At 43.8% G+C, this 18,231-nt stretch overlaps 1 protein-coding gene across 1 annotated transcript; it reads left to right on the forward strand.

The window, feature by feature from the left end:
• The first annotated feature begins 905 nt into the window (after positions 1–905).
• vps72a (vacuolar protein sorting 72 homolog a) lies at positions 906–6,806 on the forward strand. Its single transcript, XM_030789064.1, has 6 exons — positions 906–1,293; positions 1,447–1,599; positions 2,308–2,422; positions 4,206–4,382; positions 5,606–5,750; positions 6,229–6,806. Exons 1-6 carry the CDS (start codon positions 1,177–1,179, stop codon positions 6,656–6,658), a joined length of 1,137 nt encoding a protein of 378 aa, XP_030644924.1. The 5' UTR covers positions 906–1,176; the 3' UTR covers positions 6,659–6,806.
• The last annotated feature ends 11,425 nt before the right edge of the window (positions 6,807–18,231 follow it).

The following is an 18,231-nucleotide window of genomic DNA, read 5'->3' on the forward strand; positions in this document are numbered from 1 at the left end:
CAGGCTCCGAGGGAAGGTGTGAAACAGAGTCTGTGGCTTTGACCTCTCTCCCGACGCGTGTGACCTCTCCAGTCCACAGTCACCTCAGCAGTGTCTGACCACTGGAGGAGAAAACATTTAGGCAGGATAAAAGTATCAAATAGCTGAAATGTTTTCCTGGCAACTGATGGGTGAGTTGGAGTGCATCGACTGGAAACCAGTCTGTGCTGTGAAGTGGCCGAGGAGACATAGGATCAGCGTTAATTCTCTCGTGTTCACACAGTAACTCTGTAAAACTTCCAAGAATAAAGTTTGTATGTCCACACTTAAGTATGTCCTCCAAAAATATATAAAAAATACAATAATCTTATGAGCTAAAACGTCATTATTTTAACAATAAATCACTCATGTTTTCAAATTAGGCAAGTATATTAATTGGTTAGCAAGGTGCCAGAAAGTTCCACACTCTACAGATACCCAGAGAACTTTTTACTTTCTATGATAAATAAATGATACAGCAGTTGAAGTCTGTGTGTGGATTAATGTGTAGTTTTTTGACTGTAAATTTGTTTCTGTTTTCATTGTTTGTAGTATTGAGAATGTTGTGCTGTGTTTTGTCTGGGTGAGGTGTGTTTTGGAGGTGAGATGGATATCCCATTGGGATAAATCTGATTAAGTGAAGGGTGAACTGAGTGGAATCAGGGGGGAGGACAGCATTCTGACCTAGATTAAAGCGCCAACCTAAACGTGTTCGTAAATGTTTTGTCCTTTTTATGCCAAACCAGTAGATGGCAGCACTGTAACAGCATTTCAACAATAAAAAGTATCGGAACGACAAACAAGAAGCACACACTGACGTCTTTTCTCAGCGCCGGAAGAAAGAATTGAAAATAATAGAGGACAGTTGTCCGTAAATTGTGAGAAGAGGTTGAGCTCGTACAGATATGAAATAGTTACCGTCCTTTTTGGTTCTTTGGGGATGCGAGAAGAATCACATTTCTCATTTTATGACTCTCATATACGTGTTTTAGCCGCCGCTGGTCTTGTAATCTCTGGCAGCTCTTTGGTTAATCGCGGTCGCTACGGGAGCTGTTTTTCGTGGCGGGACAACTGAATGAGAGCAGTAGCGTCTTGCAATAAAAGTGTAGTTTCCACTTTTACTGCTCTTGGTTCGAAGAGTGTGTGTAGCCTGTGAATATGAGTTTAGCCAGTAGCCGTGAGCAGCGAAAGACGGCGGGGAACCGCATGTCTAAATTACTGGATGCCGAGGAAGAGGATGAGTTTTATAAAACTACATACGGAGGATTCAATGATGTAAGCGGCCTAACATAGAGATGCACATATCCATTTATCTCAGCTTCACATTACATTTTATCAGTGGAAGCAACTGAACTGAACACTGATGTTAATGAGTACCTTCTGCTTGTGTTTCAGTAAAACTTAGTCTCTCTCTCTCTCTCTCTTAAGGAATCCGGTGACGACGAGTATCGCGGCGAACACTCGGACACGGAGGACGAGGTAGACAGCGACTTTGACATCGACGAGGGCGATGAGCCAGACAGCGATCAGGAGGAGGACGCGCCGCGCAGGAAAAGTCGAGTGGTAACCAAGGCATACAAGGTAAGGCCGACAAAGGACGCATCCCCACATTTGTCTGATTATAATTTGAACCACAGCACAAACAAGTGTCCTGAATTACTCAGACGGGTGTGGGAGAGAATTCTCAGCCTGGACCAGATATAACCGAGAATCCAACCACACTGTTCACCTTATAGACCACAATGTATTAAGTTCAGAAGTGTATTCAAAGGGCGCTAATGAATCCTAAGGGCATATCCTTGTCCTTGAGTTCAAAGGAGGGTCTATTGCGTAGTTAGAGGTTCAAAGTGAGGATATCCACAATTCCTCCTCAGGGTATGTTTTCTCTCCATCCTCTTTACCATGGAAAGCCTCTAGTCTTTCTTTCATTACCACGATATCCCCTTCTCTTTAACGTAGCCCTATTCTTTCAGTCACAGCGAGGGCCTTGTGCGTCAGCCATGACCTACTTATTTACCCAGCACAAGTGCAGTTAGCACAGAGTCAGCATTGGTGTGCTTCTCCAATCTGCCGATGGTAATTAAACATGCTCGGAGCTTCAGACTGCACACGCTTTCAAATGGTGCAAAAAAATAAATAAAATAAAGTAACATCTCTGACGTACTGATCCTCTGGAATATCACTTTCAAACGCTTTGGTGTTTAGGCTTGTAAGCTGTGTCTCTGTGTGTGTTTCTGTGTGTGTGTCTGTGTGTGTGTGTGCGTGCGTGCGCGCGCGCGTGTGTGTTAGGAGCCTGTGAAAGTGGCTAAGCCCAAGTCCAAGAGACCATCAGAGGAGCTGAAGAGAACAGAGAGAGTGAAGGCAGACAAGCGTGTCCCTCTGGAGTTTCACCATTTTGCCGAGAGTGAGTCCTTTCATACTGCTCTGCCTCTTATTTGTTGATTTGTTTGTTTGTTTGTTTACCATAAAACTGTTTAGAACAGGGCAGAACTGGCAGTGGTGTGGTCAGGACTAGTTGTCTCTTTTCTGTGTCAGAGGCAAAAGATAAATGTATAAATGAATTCTTTTAAACTAGACAAAGGAGTTTAACCTGACAACATGTTTTACTGAGTTGTCCTGAATAATGTTGCTGTGTGTATGGATGAATGAATATATGCAAAGTGTAGTTAGTTTGTATGAAGACATGTGACTAATTCATTTATAATTAGTGTCTAATTAGTTAATAATTAGTGTCTAATAAGTTAATAATTAGTTTTAGAGCCCGACCGATATAGGATTTTTAAGACCGATACGGATTTCAATATTTGAGGATTTAAAAATCCGACAATGATGTATCGGCCGATATTATTATTATTATTATTATTATTATTTTCTATTTTCAGAAACACACAACACAAACAAAGATTTTCCCAAATACTGTTCAGTGTAGTTATTTAAGAGTCCTTACCAAGATAACATGACATAATAAATTTATCATTACTCTCGTGAATACAGCCGTCTGATAAACAGGGCTCTTCTAAAGCCTGCCATCTGAACACTATGCAGTAAACTGATACAGTGACCAGAGTAAACCCTGCTGTTGAATGAATCTAATACAACATGACTGTCTGCAACGAGGACTTGTGACTGTGGGATTTCACACTACACATTTAAAAGAGAAGCTAGATAACTTTGTTTGGCTACCAAGACATGTCAGATCCTTGTGTTTATTTACATGTCCCCTCTGGTTTAATAATTCCTAATCGACGAACAAACTCCACAAAATGACAACTCTCATAACATGGTTATGATCAGTGTCCAAGTTGTGTTACTTCTGACACCATGTTCAAGTTACTCAGGGAGGTGCAAACTCATCAGGGGAGAAAAGGGGGACAAAGATGTGAACACCTAAAATGTGGATTCACAGTTGATTTTAGCCTGAGGTTCTAGGGGAAAACTCACCTTAGAATGAATGTGATATCACTGCTACAGGGTTAATGTAGAGGGGACATCAGTTCAGGGCACTTAAAAAAACCAGTCGAGAGAGAGAGTGTGAGTGCAGAGCCGGGTCTAAAAGTGTATTAACCCTTTAAGGCTGGATACAGCATGTCCGTCATCCCTTTAAGACCGTGTGCGACGTTTGCATTCATCTCCCTGTAGAGTCGGATGTGATGTGAAGGGCAATTCAGATGATGTCATCGTTTTCAAGGCCCGTGAACGATGAAATGCATCTGATTCACTGAAATACATGTGGGAAGGCGATGTTGTCATTTAAAGGAATCAGTCATATTTCTTCATACAAACTAATTGTAAACCAATTACAAACTAATTGTGAATGAATTAGTCATATGTCTTCATACAAACTAATTATTAATCAATTACAAACTAATTATAAATGAATTAGTCATATGTCTTCATACAAACTAATTATTAATCAATTACAAACTAATTATAAATGAATTAGTCATATGTCTTCATGCAAACTAATTATTAATCAATTACAAACTAATTATAAATGAATTAGTCAAATGTCTTCATACAAACTAATTATTAATCAATTACAAACTAATTATAAATGAATTAGTCAAATGTCTTCATACAAACTAATTATTAATCAATTACAAACTAATTATAAATGAATTAGTCATATGTAATAGTCAACGTGTGACGTCAACATACTCTCTTCCTCTGTCTGTGTGTGTCTACAGTCCGGAAGTCGGTGCGTAAGTCCACCAGTGAACACACGCGTAAGACAAACTTGCGTCTGCAGGAGAGACAAGAAGCTCCACGCCGCAGGAGGGGGGCACACCATGACAAACCACTCACCCAGGACGAGCTGCTCACCGAAGCCAAAATCACCGCCCAGATTAACCTGCGATCGCTTGGTGAGACCCCCACACTCACACACACTCATGCAAATACTGTGTATACACACACATGTGCACATGCACACATACACATACTCTCACTCACTCATACAAAAACTATGTACTGTATATGCGCACACACACGGACATTATATGCAAAACAGAACGGAAGAGAAACTAACGAGGTGATGAAAGAGAATGCTTGGGTTAGGGGTTTATGGGTTAGGGATTTAAGGGTTAGGGGTTTATGGGTTAGGGATTTAAGGGTTAGGGGTTTAAGGGTTAGGGGTTTAAGGGTTAGGGGTTTAAGGGTTAGCGGTTTAAGGGTTAGGGATTTAAGGGTTAGGGGTTTAAGGGTTAGGGGTTTAAGGGTTAGGGGTTTAGGGGTTAGGGGTTTAGGGGTTTAAGGGTTAGCGGTGTAAGGGTTAGGGGTTTAGGGGTTAGGGGTTTAGGGGTTAAGGGTTAGGGGTTTAAGGGTTAGGGGTTTAAGGGTTAGGGGTTAGGGGTGTAAGGGTTAGGGGTGTAAGGGTTAGGGGTTAGCGGTGTAAGGGTTAGGGGTTTAGGGGTTAGGGGTTTAGGGGTTAGGGGTTAGGGGTTAGGAGTTAGGGGTGTAAGGGTTAGGGGTTTAAGGGTTAGGGGTTTAAGGGTTAGGGGTTAGGGTTAGGGTTAGGGTTAGGGTTAGGGTTAGGGTTAGGGTTAGGGTTAGGGTTAGGGTTAGGGTTAGGGTTAGGGTTAGGGTTAGGGTTAGGGTTAGGGTTAGGGTTAGGGTTAGGGTTAGGGTTAGGGTTAGGGTTAGGGTTAGGGTTAGGGTTAGGGTTAGGGTTAGGGTTAGGGTTAGGGTTAGGGTTAGGGTTAGGGTTAGGGTTAGGGTTAGGGTTAGGGTTAGGGTTAGGGTTAGGGTTAGGGTTAGGGTTAGGGTTAGGGTTAGGGTTAGGGTTAGGGTTAGGGTTAGGGTTAGGGTTAGGGTTAGGGTTAGGGTTAGGGTTAGGGTTAGGGTTAGGGTTAGGGTTAGGGTTAGGGTTAGGGTTAGGGTTAGGGTTAGGGTTAGGGTTAGGGTTAGGGTTAGGGTTAGGGTTAGGGTTAGGGTTAGGGTTAGGGTTAGGGTTAGGGTTAGGGTTAGGGTTAGGGTAAGGTTTAGGGTTTGATTCTCAGAGATGGAGGCTGAACCGATTGTGACGGCAGACAGACACATTCTGATGATATTGTGTTTGTTTCATTTTTGGGTTGTTTTGTTTCTGTAGAGAATTATGAGCGTCTGGAGGCCGATAAGAAGAAACAGGTTCATAAAAAGCGCCGTTTCGACGGCCCCACGATCAGATATCACTCAGTTCTCATGCCCCTGCTGGGAGACACACTAATGAAAGAAGAGAATGTGGACGTGGAGGGGTATATACACACACACTCACTCACACACACACACACATATATATATGTACACACACGCACACACACACACACACATACACATACACACACACACACACACACACACACACACACATATATATGTGTACACACACGCACACACATATACACTCACACATATATACACACACATACATATATATGTGCAGGCACACACAGTCTCCCGCCTGTTATTAGACCACTGTAGGGGACCATTGTGAGGGACCACTGTAAGGGACCACTGTAGGGGACCACTGTAGGGGACCATTGTAAGGGACCACTGTAAGGGACCACTGTAGGGGACCACTGTAAGGGACCACTGTAGGGGACCACTGTAAGGGACCACTGTAAGGGACAGCTATGCGTGGATTTTCATGATGAGCATTTCCTGAGTGTGACTGGTTTTCCTGAGTGTGACTGGTTTTCCTGAGTGTGACTGGTTTTTCTCTCCTCCCTGCAGGCTAGATCAGGACACGCCCCAGTCAGGGCCCCCCTCATCTGCTGCCTCCTCCCAGAATACCACGGGGTCTCTGTGTTCCCGTACGTACATCACTTTCAGTGATGACGAGGCGTTTGAGATGGCTTTCCCGCGCTCGGCCCAAAGCAGCCCCCTCCTCCCTGTGCAGGAGGTGTGTCCGGTCACACACAAACCCGCCCTGTACCGGGACCCAGTTACAGACATCCCCTACGCCAACGCCCGGGCCTTCCGCATCATCAGAGAGGCCTACAGGAAATACGTGGCCGCCCACGGGTTCCCCAGCTCCACAGGGGGGTTTGGCGGGAACGCCGAAAGTCCTGCACCCGCGTCCACCCCGGGCTCTGCTGCCTCTGCGGTCGCCAAAGGTGTTCGTCAGAAACCGCTGGTCAAACAGACAGGGACCACAACATAACCCGAAACCTCATCACCATCAGTGAGCAAGGCCTCTGCCGTGGATGACTTTTGGAAAGAACAGATTTCCAAAATCAAGCAGGAGGAGAGGGTGAGGAACCCTCCCGAGGGTTAGGGTTAGGGTTAGCAGAGAGGTGTCAAGAGGTCGTTTTTTATTTTGGGGCAGGAATGAAAATGTGTTTGGTTAATGCAGCGTTTGGTTGTACAATAAATTGGGTTTTTCTACATGTTTTACATACTTTCTTCAGAGCAACATGTCTCTTGTGTGTGTCTGTGTGTGTGTCTGTGTGTGTGTGCGTAATAATTATGCTTGCTAAGAAACACAGAAGGAAAAATGGAAAAACACATTTTTTTCATATGAGCCCGTTAGGACAAGGCAGGAACTGCCCTGTTGAGTCTTGAGCCAAAACAGCGCCCTCTGTCTGACAGAAGGGTAAATACCATTTCATTATTCTTTTATGGGAAGCTCCTGGTGATGACCTTTAGGTAATGATAATAATAGTAATAATAATATTTATTTATTTATTTAGGTAATGAGAGAGATATCTGTGGAACTCTTTTTTTTGCCTTTACTTTTGGTGCTCTGCGTGTCTGTGTGTGTGTGTGTGTGTGTGCATGTATGTGCTTGTGCGTGCGTGCGCGTGCGTGCGTGCGTGTGTGCGTGCGCGTGCGTGCATGCGTCCGCGTGCGTGTGCGTGCGTGTGTGTGTGTGCGCGTGCGCGTGCGTGCGTGTGTGTGTGTGCGCGTGCGTGCGTGTGTGCGTGCGCGTGCGTGCGTGCGTGTGCGTGCGTGCGTGTGTGCGTGTGCGTGTGTGTGTGTGTGTGTGCTTGTGCGTGTGCGTGTGCGTGTGCGGGGAGGGAAAGAGCCACAGAACATCTGACGGATAAACAGGCATATTGACAACATATTGAAACATCAGAGCATAAGGTGGAGTTACTATTACTTCTACTACTAATAATAATCTTTATTTGAATAGCACTTTTCACAACACACAGTTTAGAAAGTGCTTCACAGAGAATGGACATTTTAAAATGAGGAAAGAGAAGCAGAATTGGAATAAAGAGAAGTCAAGTTTTAATTAAAAAGAAATTAGACAATAAGAGAAATGGTTAAGAACACAATCAAATGGAAGAAGAAGAGGCATTTAAACAGCGCCTGATTAAAAGTAATGCTAAACATATTTAAAAGTGCCTGGTGAATCCACAGTGCTGAGGTTTTCTGAGAGGGAGTTCCACAGTTTTCTGTTTAATGGTGTTGACCTGTGTGATGAATACCACACATATTTAGGGTATAGTATATCAACCATACTATTATGATTAACTTCAGAAAGAAAGACAGACCACACACTCTCTCTCATCCTTACCCAGAGTACTGAGGTGGAATGAGGTTAAACAGTTAAATAATTAAGTCAGTCAAAACCCAAATAATAATTCCAAAGCTAACATGCTATCTGGAATATTGAATACTGTTAAGCTGCCAGTCCTGTAACAATCTTAACCCTAACCCTAACCTGTAACATGTACAATGTGAAGTATTGCCCACACCTGCCAGTAAAAACTGTTTAAATCATTATATAATATGACATTCTGTGTTTGTAAGGGTGAGTATATGCTATAATGGCAACACAAGGCATATTAATAAGGCCAACCCTGAACTGCCTGAATAGTCTTGTTGTATCTTGGCACAAACCCATGTTTCTCTTGGTGCCCTGTTCCCACGTCGCTCTCTGTATTATCCTGCCTTAGCAGTGTCCTGTCTGTCTGAAGCCCGTGAATAAGGCTTAGCAGTGTCCTGTCTGTCTGAAGCCCGTGAATAAGGCTTAGCAGTGTCCTGTCTGTCTGAGGCCCGTGAATAAGGCTTAGCAGTGTCTTGTCTGTCTGAAGCCCGTGAATAAGGCTTAGCAGTGTCCTGTCTGTCTGAAGCCCGTGAATAAGGCTTAGCAGTGTCCTGTCTGTCTGAGGCCCGTGAATAAGGCTTAGCAGTGTCCTGTCTGTCTGAGGCCCGTGGATAAGGCTTAGCAGTGTCCTGTCTGTCTGAAGCCTGTGAATAAGGCTTAGCAGTGTCCTGTCTGTCTGAAGCCCGTGAATAAGGCTTAGCAGTGCCCTGTCTGTCTGAAGCCCGTGAATAAGGCTTAGCAGTGTCCTGTCTGTCTGAAGCCTGTGAATAAGGCTTAGCAGTGTCCTGTCTGTCTGAAGCTCATGAATAAGGCTTAGCAGCGTCCTGTCTGTCTGAAGCCTGTGAATAAGGCTTAGCAGTGTCCTGTCTGTCTGAAGCTCATCAATAAGGCTTAGCAGTGTCCTGTCTGTCTGAAGCCTGTGAATAAGGCTTAGCAGTGTCCTGTCTGTCTGAAGCCTGTGATTAAGGTTTAGCAGTGTCCTGTCTGTCTGAAGCCTGTGAATAAGGCTTAGCAGTGTCCTGTCTGTCTGAAGCCCGTGAATAAGGCTTAGCAGTGCCCTGTCTGTCTGAAGCCCGTGAATAAGGCTTAGCAGTGTCCTGTCTGTCTGAAGCTCATCAATAAGGCTTAGCAGTGTCCTGTCTGTCTGAAGCTCATGAATAAGGCTTAGCAGCGTCCTGTCTGTCTGAAGCCTGTGGATAAGGCTTAGCAGTGTCCTGTCTGTCTGAAGCCTGTGGATAAAGGTTGCATCCAGAGTCTTCCCTGACAGTGCTATGGAGTTGAAGCTTATCACAGACGTATTATAGCCTAAAGAAACACAAAAGTATGTATTTCCTATCATTTTTTATTTTCTGTAGAAAGGCTTTTAAACCAAAGCCCCAGTGTAGGTGCCTCAGTGCTCTTCCAGGCGATTGCAATACAGTGTTAAGTCTGCAGTGAGCATGAGATGACTATGTCTGTAGTTGTACCCGACAGACTTAACTCAGGTGGGAGTAGTCCAAGGATGAAGGATGAGTAGTCAAGGATCCTCAGCTGTAGGGAAATTCTCAGCTCCGAGGACGTCGGGGAGCCATTTCTCCAAGAGAGCTTCAGCGTCATTCACCTCTGCGTTTTCGGGGAGGCCCATGAGGCGTCTGTAGGAGGGGCTGGAGCGATTCTTCAGGTCCTCATTCTTCTCAGTGAGCAATTTGACTTTAGTTTCCAGTTCGGTTACCTTGGCTGTGAGCTGTGCTCTTACGCCCTCTGTGTCACTCACGCGGCTTTCCCTGACCCTAACCCTAACCCTGACCCTAACCCTGACCCTAACCCTGACCCTAACCCTGACCCTAACCCTGACCCTAACCCTAACCCTAACCCTGTGGTTACCGGCCCCTTGACTGGGTCTAAGTCCGTTTTAATGTGTGCGATACCTTCAGTGGCTGCTCTGTGCCGCACTAGACTTTCTGCCATGAACGTTACTGATGGCTACAGCAATAGCATCCTGCTGCTGAGCGTGTGTCTGTTGTCGGGTAGTTTCATTGGAGACTGAGGCTGTGTCCGTCCTCTTAGACTTTCTAGCAGTAAGCTTTGTTCAGCCGGGTCAGTGCTAGCTGGTCTTTTGTTGCTAGCCAGCTGACCAGTACACACACACACACACACACACACACACACACACATACACACACATTCACACACACACATATATATATATACATATGTATGTGAATACATGCCTTTCCCCCATGATTTCACTGTTATGGTGAGGGGGTGCCTCCTGTTTCGATTTTGACTGTTCTGGCATTATTATTATTATTATTATTATTATTATTATTATATATACTATAATATATATAGACATGTAAAGCCCTTTATTATTATTATTATTATTATTATTATTATCATATATACTATAATATATATAGACATGTAAAGCCCTTTATTATTATTATTATTATTATTATATATACTATAATATATATAGACATGTAAAGCCCTTTGAGACTGTAAACAGTGATATTGGGCTCTAAATAAACATTATTATTATTATTATTATTATTATTATTATTATTATTACTGTGCCAATAACAGTCTTTCCACTGTGCCAGTAACAGTCTTTCCACTGTGCCAGTGACAGACTTTCCACTGTGCCAATAACAGTGTTTCCACTGTGCCAGTGACAGTCTTTCCACTGTGCCAGTAACAGTCTTTCCACTGTGCCAATAACAGTGTTGGTGTCATCATCTTCCATCCCCCGTCAGCCTCTTGTCTACATCACCATCCCCTTTGTTCATGCCCCAATTTACTTTCAGCTGTAACTGCCCACGTGGTCGGCACCTATTGCACACCTGTCTGACCAAGGAGGGGTCTCCTCTCTCTGTGGTCCTCCTCAAGATTTCTCCCATTTTCCCATTTCCTTCTTGGGTTTTTGGGGAGTTTTTTCTTGCCCGCCATGAGGATTAAGTCAGGGGGTGCCGTCATATTTTGATTTGACTGTTGTGGCCTGTAAAGCCCCTTGAGACTGTAAACAGTGATATTGGGCTCTAAATAAACTTGAACTTGAACTTGAACTTGTTTCCACTGTGCCAGTAACAGTCTTTCCACTGTGCCAGTGACAGTCTTTCCACTGTGCCAGTAACAGTCTTTCCACTGTGCCAATAACAGTGTTTCCACTGTGCCAATAACAGTCTTTCCTCTTTCATGACCCTCTGTACCTCTCTTTTCATTGGGGAAAAAAAACAAGAAAAACACTACTCTGTTTTTCAACACTTCTCCCGTAGATTTTTTTGTTCTTATTATCAGTAATCTCATGACAGAACATTTTAAAATTAAACTTAGATTTTCCACACTCAGACTCTGCCTGAAGCACCCGATCCATAATAACTCCTCTTCTCTCTGCTGTGGTCACCTTACACTGTAACTGTTCTTTAGAGCTTTCATACTGGCCTAAACATCTCAAAGTCATGGCTTTAAACAATTCAAAAACATGTAAAAATGGATTCAGTTGGGAATATTTTGGTGAAGTGTTTTTCATCCGTCATGCAACAAAAGGCTCAATGAAGCCAATATAAGTTCCTGTTTTGTACTTAATGCCTGTGTGCATAGGGTCAGGGTCAGGGTTGGTCTTCTCTTACTAAGATTTTGCCACTGAAAACTGAGTTTGATCTACTGATTTGTTTACTTGCGCTTTGGAAACATATCTTTGGAGCCTACTACAGTTTCGTCCAAAATTTATACTTGCATTTTGCCGATTTTATCTGTTGTGTAGGATGAAGTATTTGGTCTGAGTTTTGTTCACTTTGATTGATACACATGAATATCACGATAGGAAATGAAATTCTCTTTATTGTCATCCCAGCTATGTTCACAATGGGACAAAATGGTGTGGAATTACCATAGTAAGTTGGACCTGAAGTAGCCACTGCACTCGAGCATGCTGTCACCTTGGAGCATTTGGGGGTTAAGTGGGTGTAGAGGGAGGGGAAAGCGTTGCTCATTCACCCCCCACCCCCCCAGTCCAGGAGATCAAACCAGTAACCTTTCAGTCACAAGCCTAACCCTAACCCACGTCTCTAACCTTTAGGCCACGCCCACCGTGACATTCATGGATGTTATATGTCATCAAAGTACAACACTGATTTTGAGATCAAAACATTCTTACAACAAATTCAGCAATGTATGCTGTTGTTCAGGAGTGTATGTAAAAGTGATGTACAGGTCAGGTCTATGCGGATTCAGGACTGAATGTTGATCAAGATGTGACTCAGTGCCTTCTGGTCGCATAACATTTCAGTATCATCAGAATGATCAGGGTTAAGCTGCCAGCTTCTTAAGTTTCATTTTACTCATCAAAACCAGAGTTAAGTTTCATTTTATCCATCAGCTTCAGAGTTAAGTTTCATTTTATCCATCAGGTTCAGAGTTAAGTTTCATTTTATCCATAAGGTACAGAGTTAAGTTTCATTTTAAGTTTCATTTTATCCATCAGGTTCAGAGTTAAGTTTCTTTGTACTCACATATGTCACATATCTCCACTATACAGAAAAGAGACTGAACAGCAAGAGGAACATTCAGGAGACAGTGGGTACTCACTCCTACACGAATCTCAGATTTGACACACGAATCTCAGATTTGACACACGAATCTCAGATTTGACACACGAATCTCAGATTTGACACACGAATCTCAGATTTCACACATGAATCTCAGATTTGATACATGAGTCTCAGATTTGATACGAGTCTCAGATTTGACACATGAATCTCAGATTTAACACATGAGTCTCAGATTTGATACATGAGTCTCAGATTTGATACATGAGTCTCAGATTTGACACATGAATCTCAGATTTGACACACGAATCTCAGATTTGACACATGAATCTTCTGCGATTTGGGCACAGACCTGGTTTTAAGAGCACTGGGTGGAATGTCACTGTGGCCAAGCTCACTTCAGGGCTTCAGATGAAAGTCACATTTGAATCAAAAGAGCTTGGTCAAAATTCTTATGACAAATCACGCAGTGCAGGAATAATATTTAAACATTTCACAGCTTCAAAACTTCCCCTGGCACAGTTCTCATACAGTGACTGTGTCGAAGCAGTCCCATTGGTAACTGAGCTATTTGTTAATCAAGACAAGAGTGAGTATCAGAACTGGTCTAAAGTTTAGGTGTCATGAACTGATATGGCTTTACTGGTATCTCCAAACTGAAACATTCATTTGACAATGTCAGCGATCGGTTTTTGTAGAAAACCTGTACAGTATCATACAGACTGAACTTTGACACTTCAGTATCATCAAAATGAACAGGTTTAAACTGTTATTGACGTTTCCTCTGCACATCAAGTTCAGAGTTGAATTTCATTTTACTTGTCAAGCTCAGCAAACCGCCAACTGGAATTTAATAAAGTTGTTGTTATTCATTAAATGAATCATGGTTTATGTCATGAGTTAAGATTTCTCCCTGGCAGGGTATGGAAGCTGCCCTGTCGTTCTGTTAGAACTGTCCCTCCTCTTCTCCTGATGGAAATAAAAACAAAGAATGTAAAATTTGACATCTGATCAGGGATGGTCAGATTTTAATCCAGTCAGTTCCTCACTCACTCACTCACTCACTCACTCACTCACTCATTTTCAAAGCCAGTTATCCCACTTAGGGTTGTGGGGGGTGCTGGAGCCTATCCCAGTATTCATTGGGCGCAAGGCGGGGAAACACCCTGGACAGGCGAAGAGAACAAACTTCTTTTTCCCATTTTGGGATACTGAGGTACCCACAGTCTTCTGTGTCTTCTCTTGCTGTGCACTCCTCTCTGTGGAGATGTGGGAGGCTCAAAAACCTCTCCACTGTCACACATGAATTCTATTCTATTCTATTCTGTTCTATTCTGTTCTATTCTATTCTATTCTATTCTGTTCTATTCTATTCTATTTGAATCTTCTCAGATTTGGGCACAGATCCTGTTTGAAGAGCACCATGTAAAATGGGACTGTGGCCAAGTTCACTTCAGGAAGTGGTCCAGACTTTAGATGTCATGAACTGATGTGGCTTTACTGGTGGTCCAGACTTTAGATGTCATGAACTGATGTGGCTTTACTGGTGTCTTGGTTTCATGCTGACATACAGGATGTTACAGTCTCACAACGCAATCAGCCAAAGGGTCAAAAAAATGGTGAATATTGTATATTGTGATAAGATACAGTGCTGAGTATTTCTTGTGATACATGGTAATGACTGGTATTCTTGATCAAACTGTTTTCATCAGACAACATGAATGATGTGGTACAGACCAGTGTTTCTCAGAATTTGGATCTGATTTCCATTGTCATTACATGTCATTAAAACATGTCCGGTATGCTGCTGATCAGGTGTGTGTTAGAAAACATGTCCGGTATGCTGCTGATCAGGTGTGTCTATGCAGATGTGAGGCTAAACTCTCATCAAAGCTTAGAGTTACTCAGTGCTGACATCAGCTTTATCAGGTTGAAGTCTCACAGTCCTAATTCACATACTTTCATGTTTGTGTGTATGTGGGTGTGTAACAGGTCTGTGTCTTTGATCAGTAGTTAACAGAATGTCACTGGTTCTTCTGCAGCTGTGCTTCTATTGGACATATCAGAGTTCTATAAATGCGTGTTTATTTAATTATGTTATTGATATGAATAATATTTAATGTCTGCTAGTTCAGAAAGAAGACTTTCAACGCCAGTGAAACAAACAGAATCTTTAAAGTGAAGCTGGAGTTTCCCCTTTCCACATTAACTTCTCCACTGTCACCTCAGGTGAGGGTTCAAAGGTGGCACAAAAGTGGGGCATAAACTCATTGTAGGAGGCTTCAGAGAAGGTAAACGCTGAGGAAACACCAGCAGTATACTGCCCATATCTTATGTCCTTGTGTGTATTTTGCTTGTGTTTTGCTTTGCTCTGTTCCTTTGTGTTTCCCTGTTATGTTTCAGGCCATCCCGTGGGTGGATGATGCCCCAATTTTGTATATTAAACAAATTTTTCAAAATAATTACATAGAAAGGGTTCCTTTCAGCATCCTGAGAGTTTAAGTTGTGAAATAAGGAAAACTTAGAGGGCGTGGTGACTGGCCTGAATTTTTGATACGAAACTCTTTCCGTTTTTCCTCCTCTCCTGTTTTTCTCCTGTCCGCGTGTCATATCCTGTACTCGCTCTGTTAACTGAGAACTTGAAATTTTATTTGAAAAATTTGACCTCAGCAAAATTTAACCTGTTAGAAACAGTGGTTTTGAAGTAATATTATATCCATGTCAGTCACTCCCACAGACAGGAACTTACAAGGTAATTTTAAACCCTGAGAGGGGTGCTTTATTGTCAAAATTGGTAAATGCACACAAAGCTCCTGGACTGGACAATATCCCAGACCGTGCTCTCAAAGCATGTGCCTACGAATTGGCAGATGTCTTCACAGACATCTTCAACCTCTCCCTGAAACAATCTGTAGTCCCCATGTGTTTCAAGAAGACTACCATCATCCCAGGCCCAAAGAAAACAAACATGCCTAAATTACTACTGCCCAGTAGCACTCACCTCCATTGTCATGAAGTGCTTTGAGCGGATGGTCAAAACCCACATTACATCCTCCCTGCCCACCACATTAGACCCACTCCCGTTCACCTATAGGCCAAACAGGTCCACAAATGATGCGATAGCGTTTGCACTACATGCTGCCCTCTCCCACCTGGATCAGAAAAACACCTACGTGCAGATGCTGTTCATTAACTACAGCTCAGCTTTCAACACTATGGCGCTGTCCAGACTCGTCATGAAGCTCCGAGACCTGCACATTAGTCCCTGTGCAGCTGGATTCTGGACTTCCTGACAGGGAGACCACAGGCAGAGCAAATCGGCAATGCCACCTCCACACTGACGCTCAGCACTGGTGCCCCAAAGCTCAGCCCCCTCCTGTCCCCCCGTTCACCCCAAAATTGCATGGCCACACACAGCTCCAACTCTGTGATAAAGTTTGCTGATGACACCAGCATCATTGGCTGCATCACAGATAGAGACGAGTTCACCAATAGAGCAGAGGTGAGGGCCCTGACACCGTGGTGTCAAGATAACAACCTCCTGCTCGATGTCAGCAAAAACAAGGAGCTGATCTTGGACTACAGGAGGCTGCAGGGAGGGGGGCACACCCCAATCCACATCGAGGGAACTTCAGTGGAGAGGGTCGGCTGGGGATTAACATCAGTGAGGATCTGAGCTGGTCATACCACACAGGTGTGGTCGTGCAGGCAGCGAGGCAGCAGCTCCTCTTCCTCTGGCGGCTGAGGAGGTTCGGCATGGACTCCAGGATACTCACCAACTTCTACAGGTACCATCAAGAATATCCTGACTGGCAGCGTCATGGTGTGGTACAGCAGCTGCACCATTCTCGACCACAAAGCTGTGCAGTGGTGGTCAGAACAACATAACGCATCACCAGGACTGAGCTGCCATCCAACCAGGACCTCCACATCCAGCGCTGCAGGTGGAAAGCACAGTGGATCCTCTCTGAACCTAGGGATCCCAGCCACAGACTTTTCATGTCTCTGCCGTCTGGCAGGTGGTACAGGAGCACCCAGACCCAAACCAGCAGGTTCAGAGAGAGTTTTTACCTGCAAGCCATCAGTTCAAGTTCAAGTTCAAGTTCAAGTTTATTTAGAGCCCAATATCACTGTTTACAGTCTCAACGGGCTTTACAGGCCACAACAGTCAAATCAAAATATTTGGCTACTGAAGTGCTGACACTTGCACTTGCACACACTATACACACGACATACACTCACCACAGTGAATGGACTCTTACCGCACACAGTTTGCCACTTTAAGAAAACTAATGCTTGCACTGTTTACCACTAGTCACCTATATCAGTATTGCACTGTTGTTTACATTATTACATTGTTTACATTGTTCCATTGTTTACGTTGTTTACTACTAGTCACTTTAACTATATCAGTATTGCACTGCGCTGTTGTGGAATTTACTTTCTACTTTACTTTCTAATTTCTACTTATACCACAGTCTTACTTATTTATTATGTAAAGCTGAGTTGGCTCCAAGGTTAGGAATTTCATTACTCGTAATGATGTTTGCATTGTTATCATGTATATGACTGTCACGGCCCTCTGGGCTTTGCCCCTTTTCCCCCAGGCCGTGGTTCTGGTTATCTTTTTGTGTTCCCTGATAGGCATGCTGGTGGTGTGGCAGGAGGCAATCAGCCCAATTGGGTACACCGGCGCGCAGTTGTACCCGGGTTTAAAAGCTCTGCCCCTCCACCTCTCCCTGCCCCTCCTCTCCTTTCTTTTTGTCTGTTTTAGGTTGCCAGGGTGGATGTTAATTTCGGAGGTGGCCGGTCGGACTGACGTGTTTTCGTTTATTGAACTTCTTTTTGGAACCCCTGATGACTCTCATTCGTTTTCTTTTGTAATGATTAAATAAATTTTGTTTGTTAAGCCTGAACCGCATTCTCTCCCCCCTTATTTATTGTTGCTCTCACCTTGAGGGCGTAACAATGACAATAAACTTGAAACTGAAACTGAAAGTATTGGTGAGGGGTGCTGCATTGATTTGGCTGGTGCTTTTGTAGGGATTGTTACTTTGGCCTGGTTTCCATGGGATGCCCTGGTGCAGTGTATTGTGAAATCCTGGCGTGCCATGAATCATCTGGTAACCCAAACATGGGTGTCTTTTGTCCAAACTATTCATGGCTGGGCTATGTAGTCTGTCACCAGGGTGAAGATATGAAGCCTCAGGATCTGCCCATCTGATGGATAGGGCCTCCCTTTCCACTGCAGCATAGCACCTCTTTGCTGGGAACAGATTCCAGGTTAGGTAGAAGACTGGGTGCTCCTCATGAATGTAGAATAAAAATGAGGCACAAAGCACTGGTCCCACCAAATCCAAGAGCGCCCATGTCTGGTTTATGGTGGAGGGACACGGGAACCTCTTCACTGCCTTGACCCTCTTCTCCTGCAGCCACAGTAGTCCCCTTCCAGTCTGAAATCTCAGGTATCAGGCCTTCAACAAGCCTAGGTGACATTTGGTGAAGCCGGCAGTTACACCTGCTTGCCCGATTGTTTCCAGCACCTTCCACAGCCAGACAATGTGCTGAACCCAGCTCTCTGTGTGGACAATTACATTGTCCAGGTAGGCTGTGGCATAGGCTCAGCGGGGCTTGATGCTCATCGTGCTGAAA

Source organism: Chanos chanos, chromosome 12 (assembly GCF_902362185.1).
Source record: "Chanos chanos chromosome 12, fChaCha1.1, whole genome shotgun sequence".
NCBI classification, from domain to species: Eukaryota; Metazoa; Chordata; class Actinopteri; order Gonorynchiformes; family Chanidae; genus Chanos; species Chanos chanos.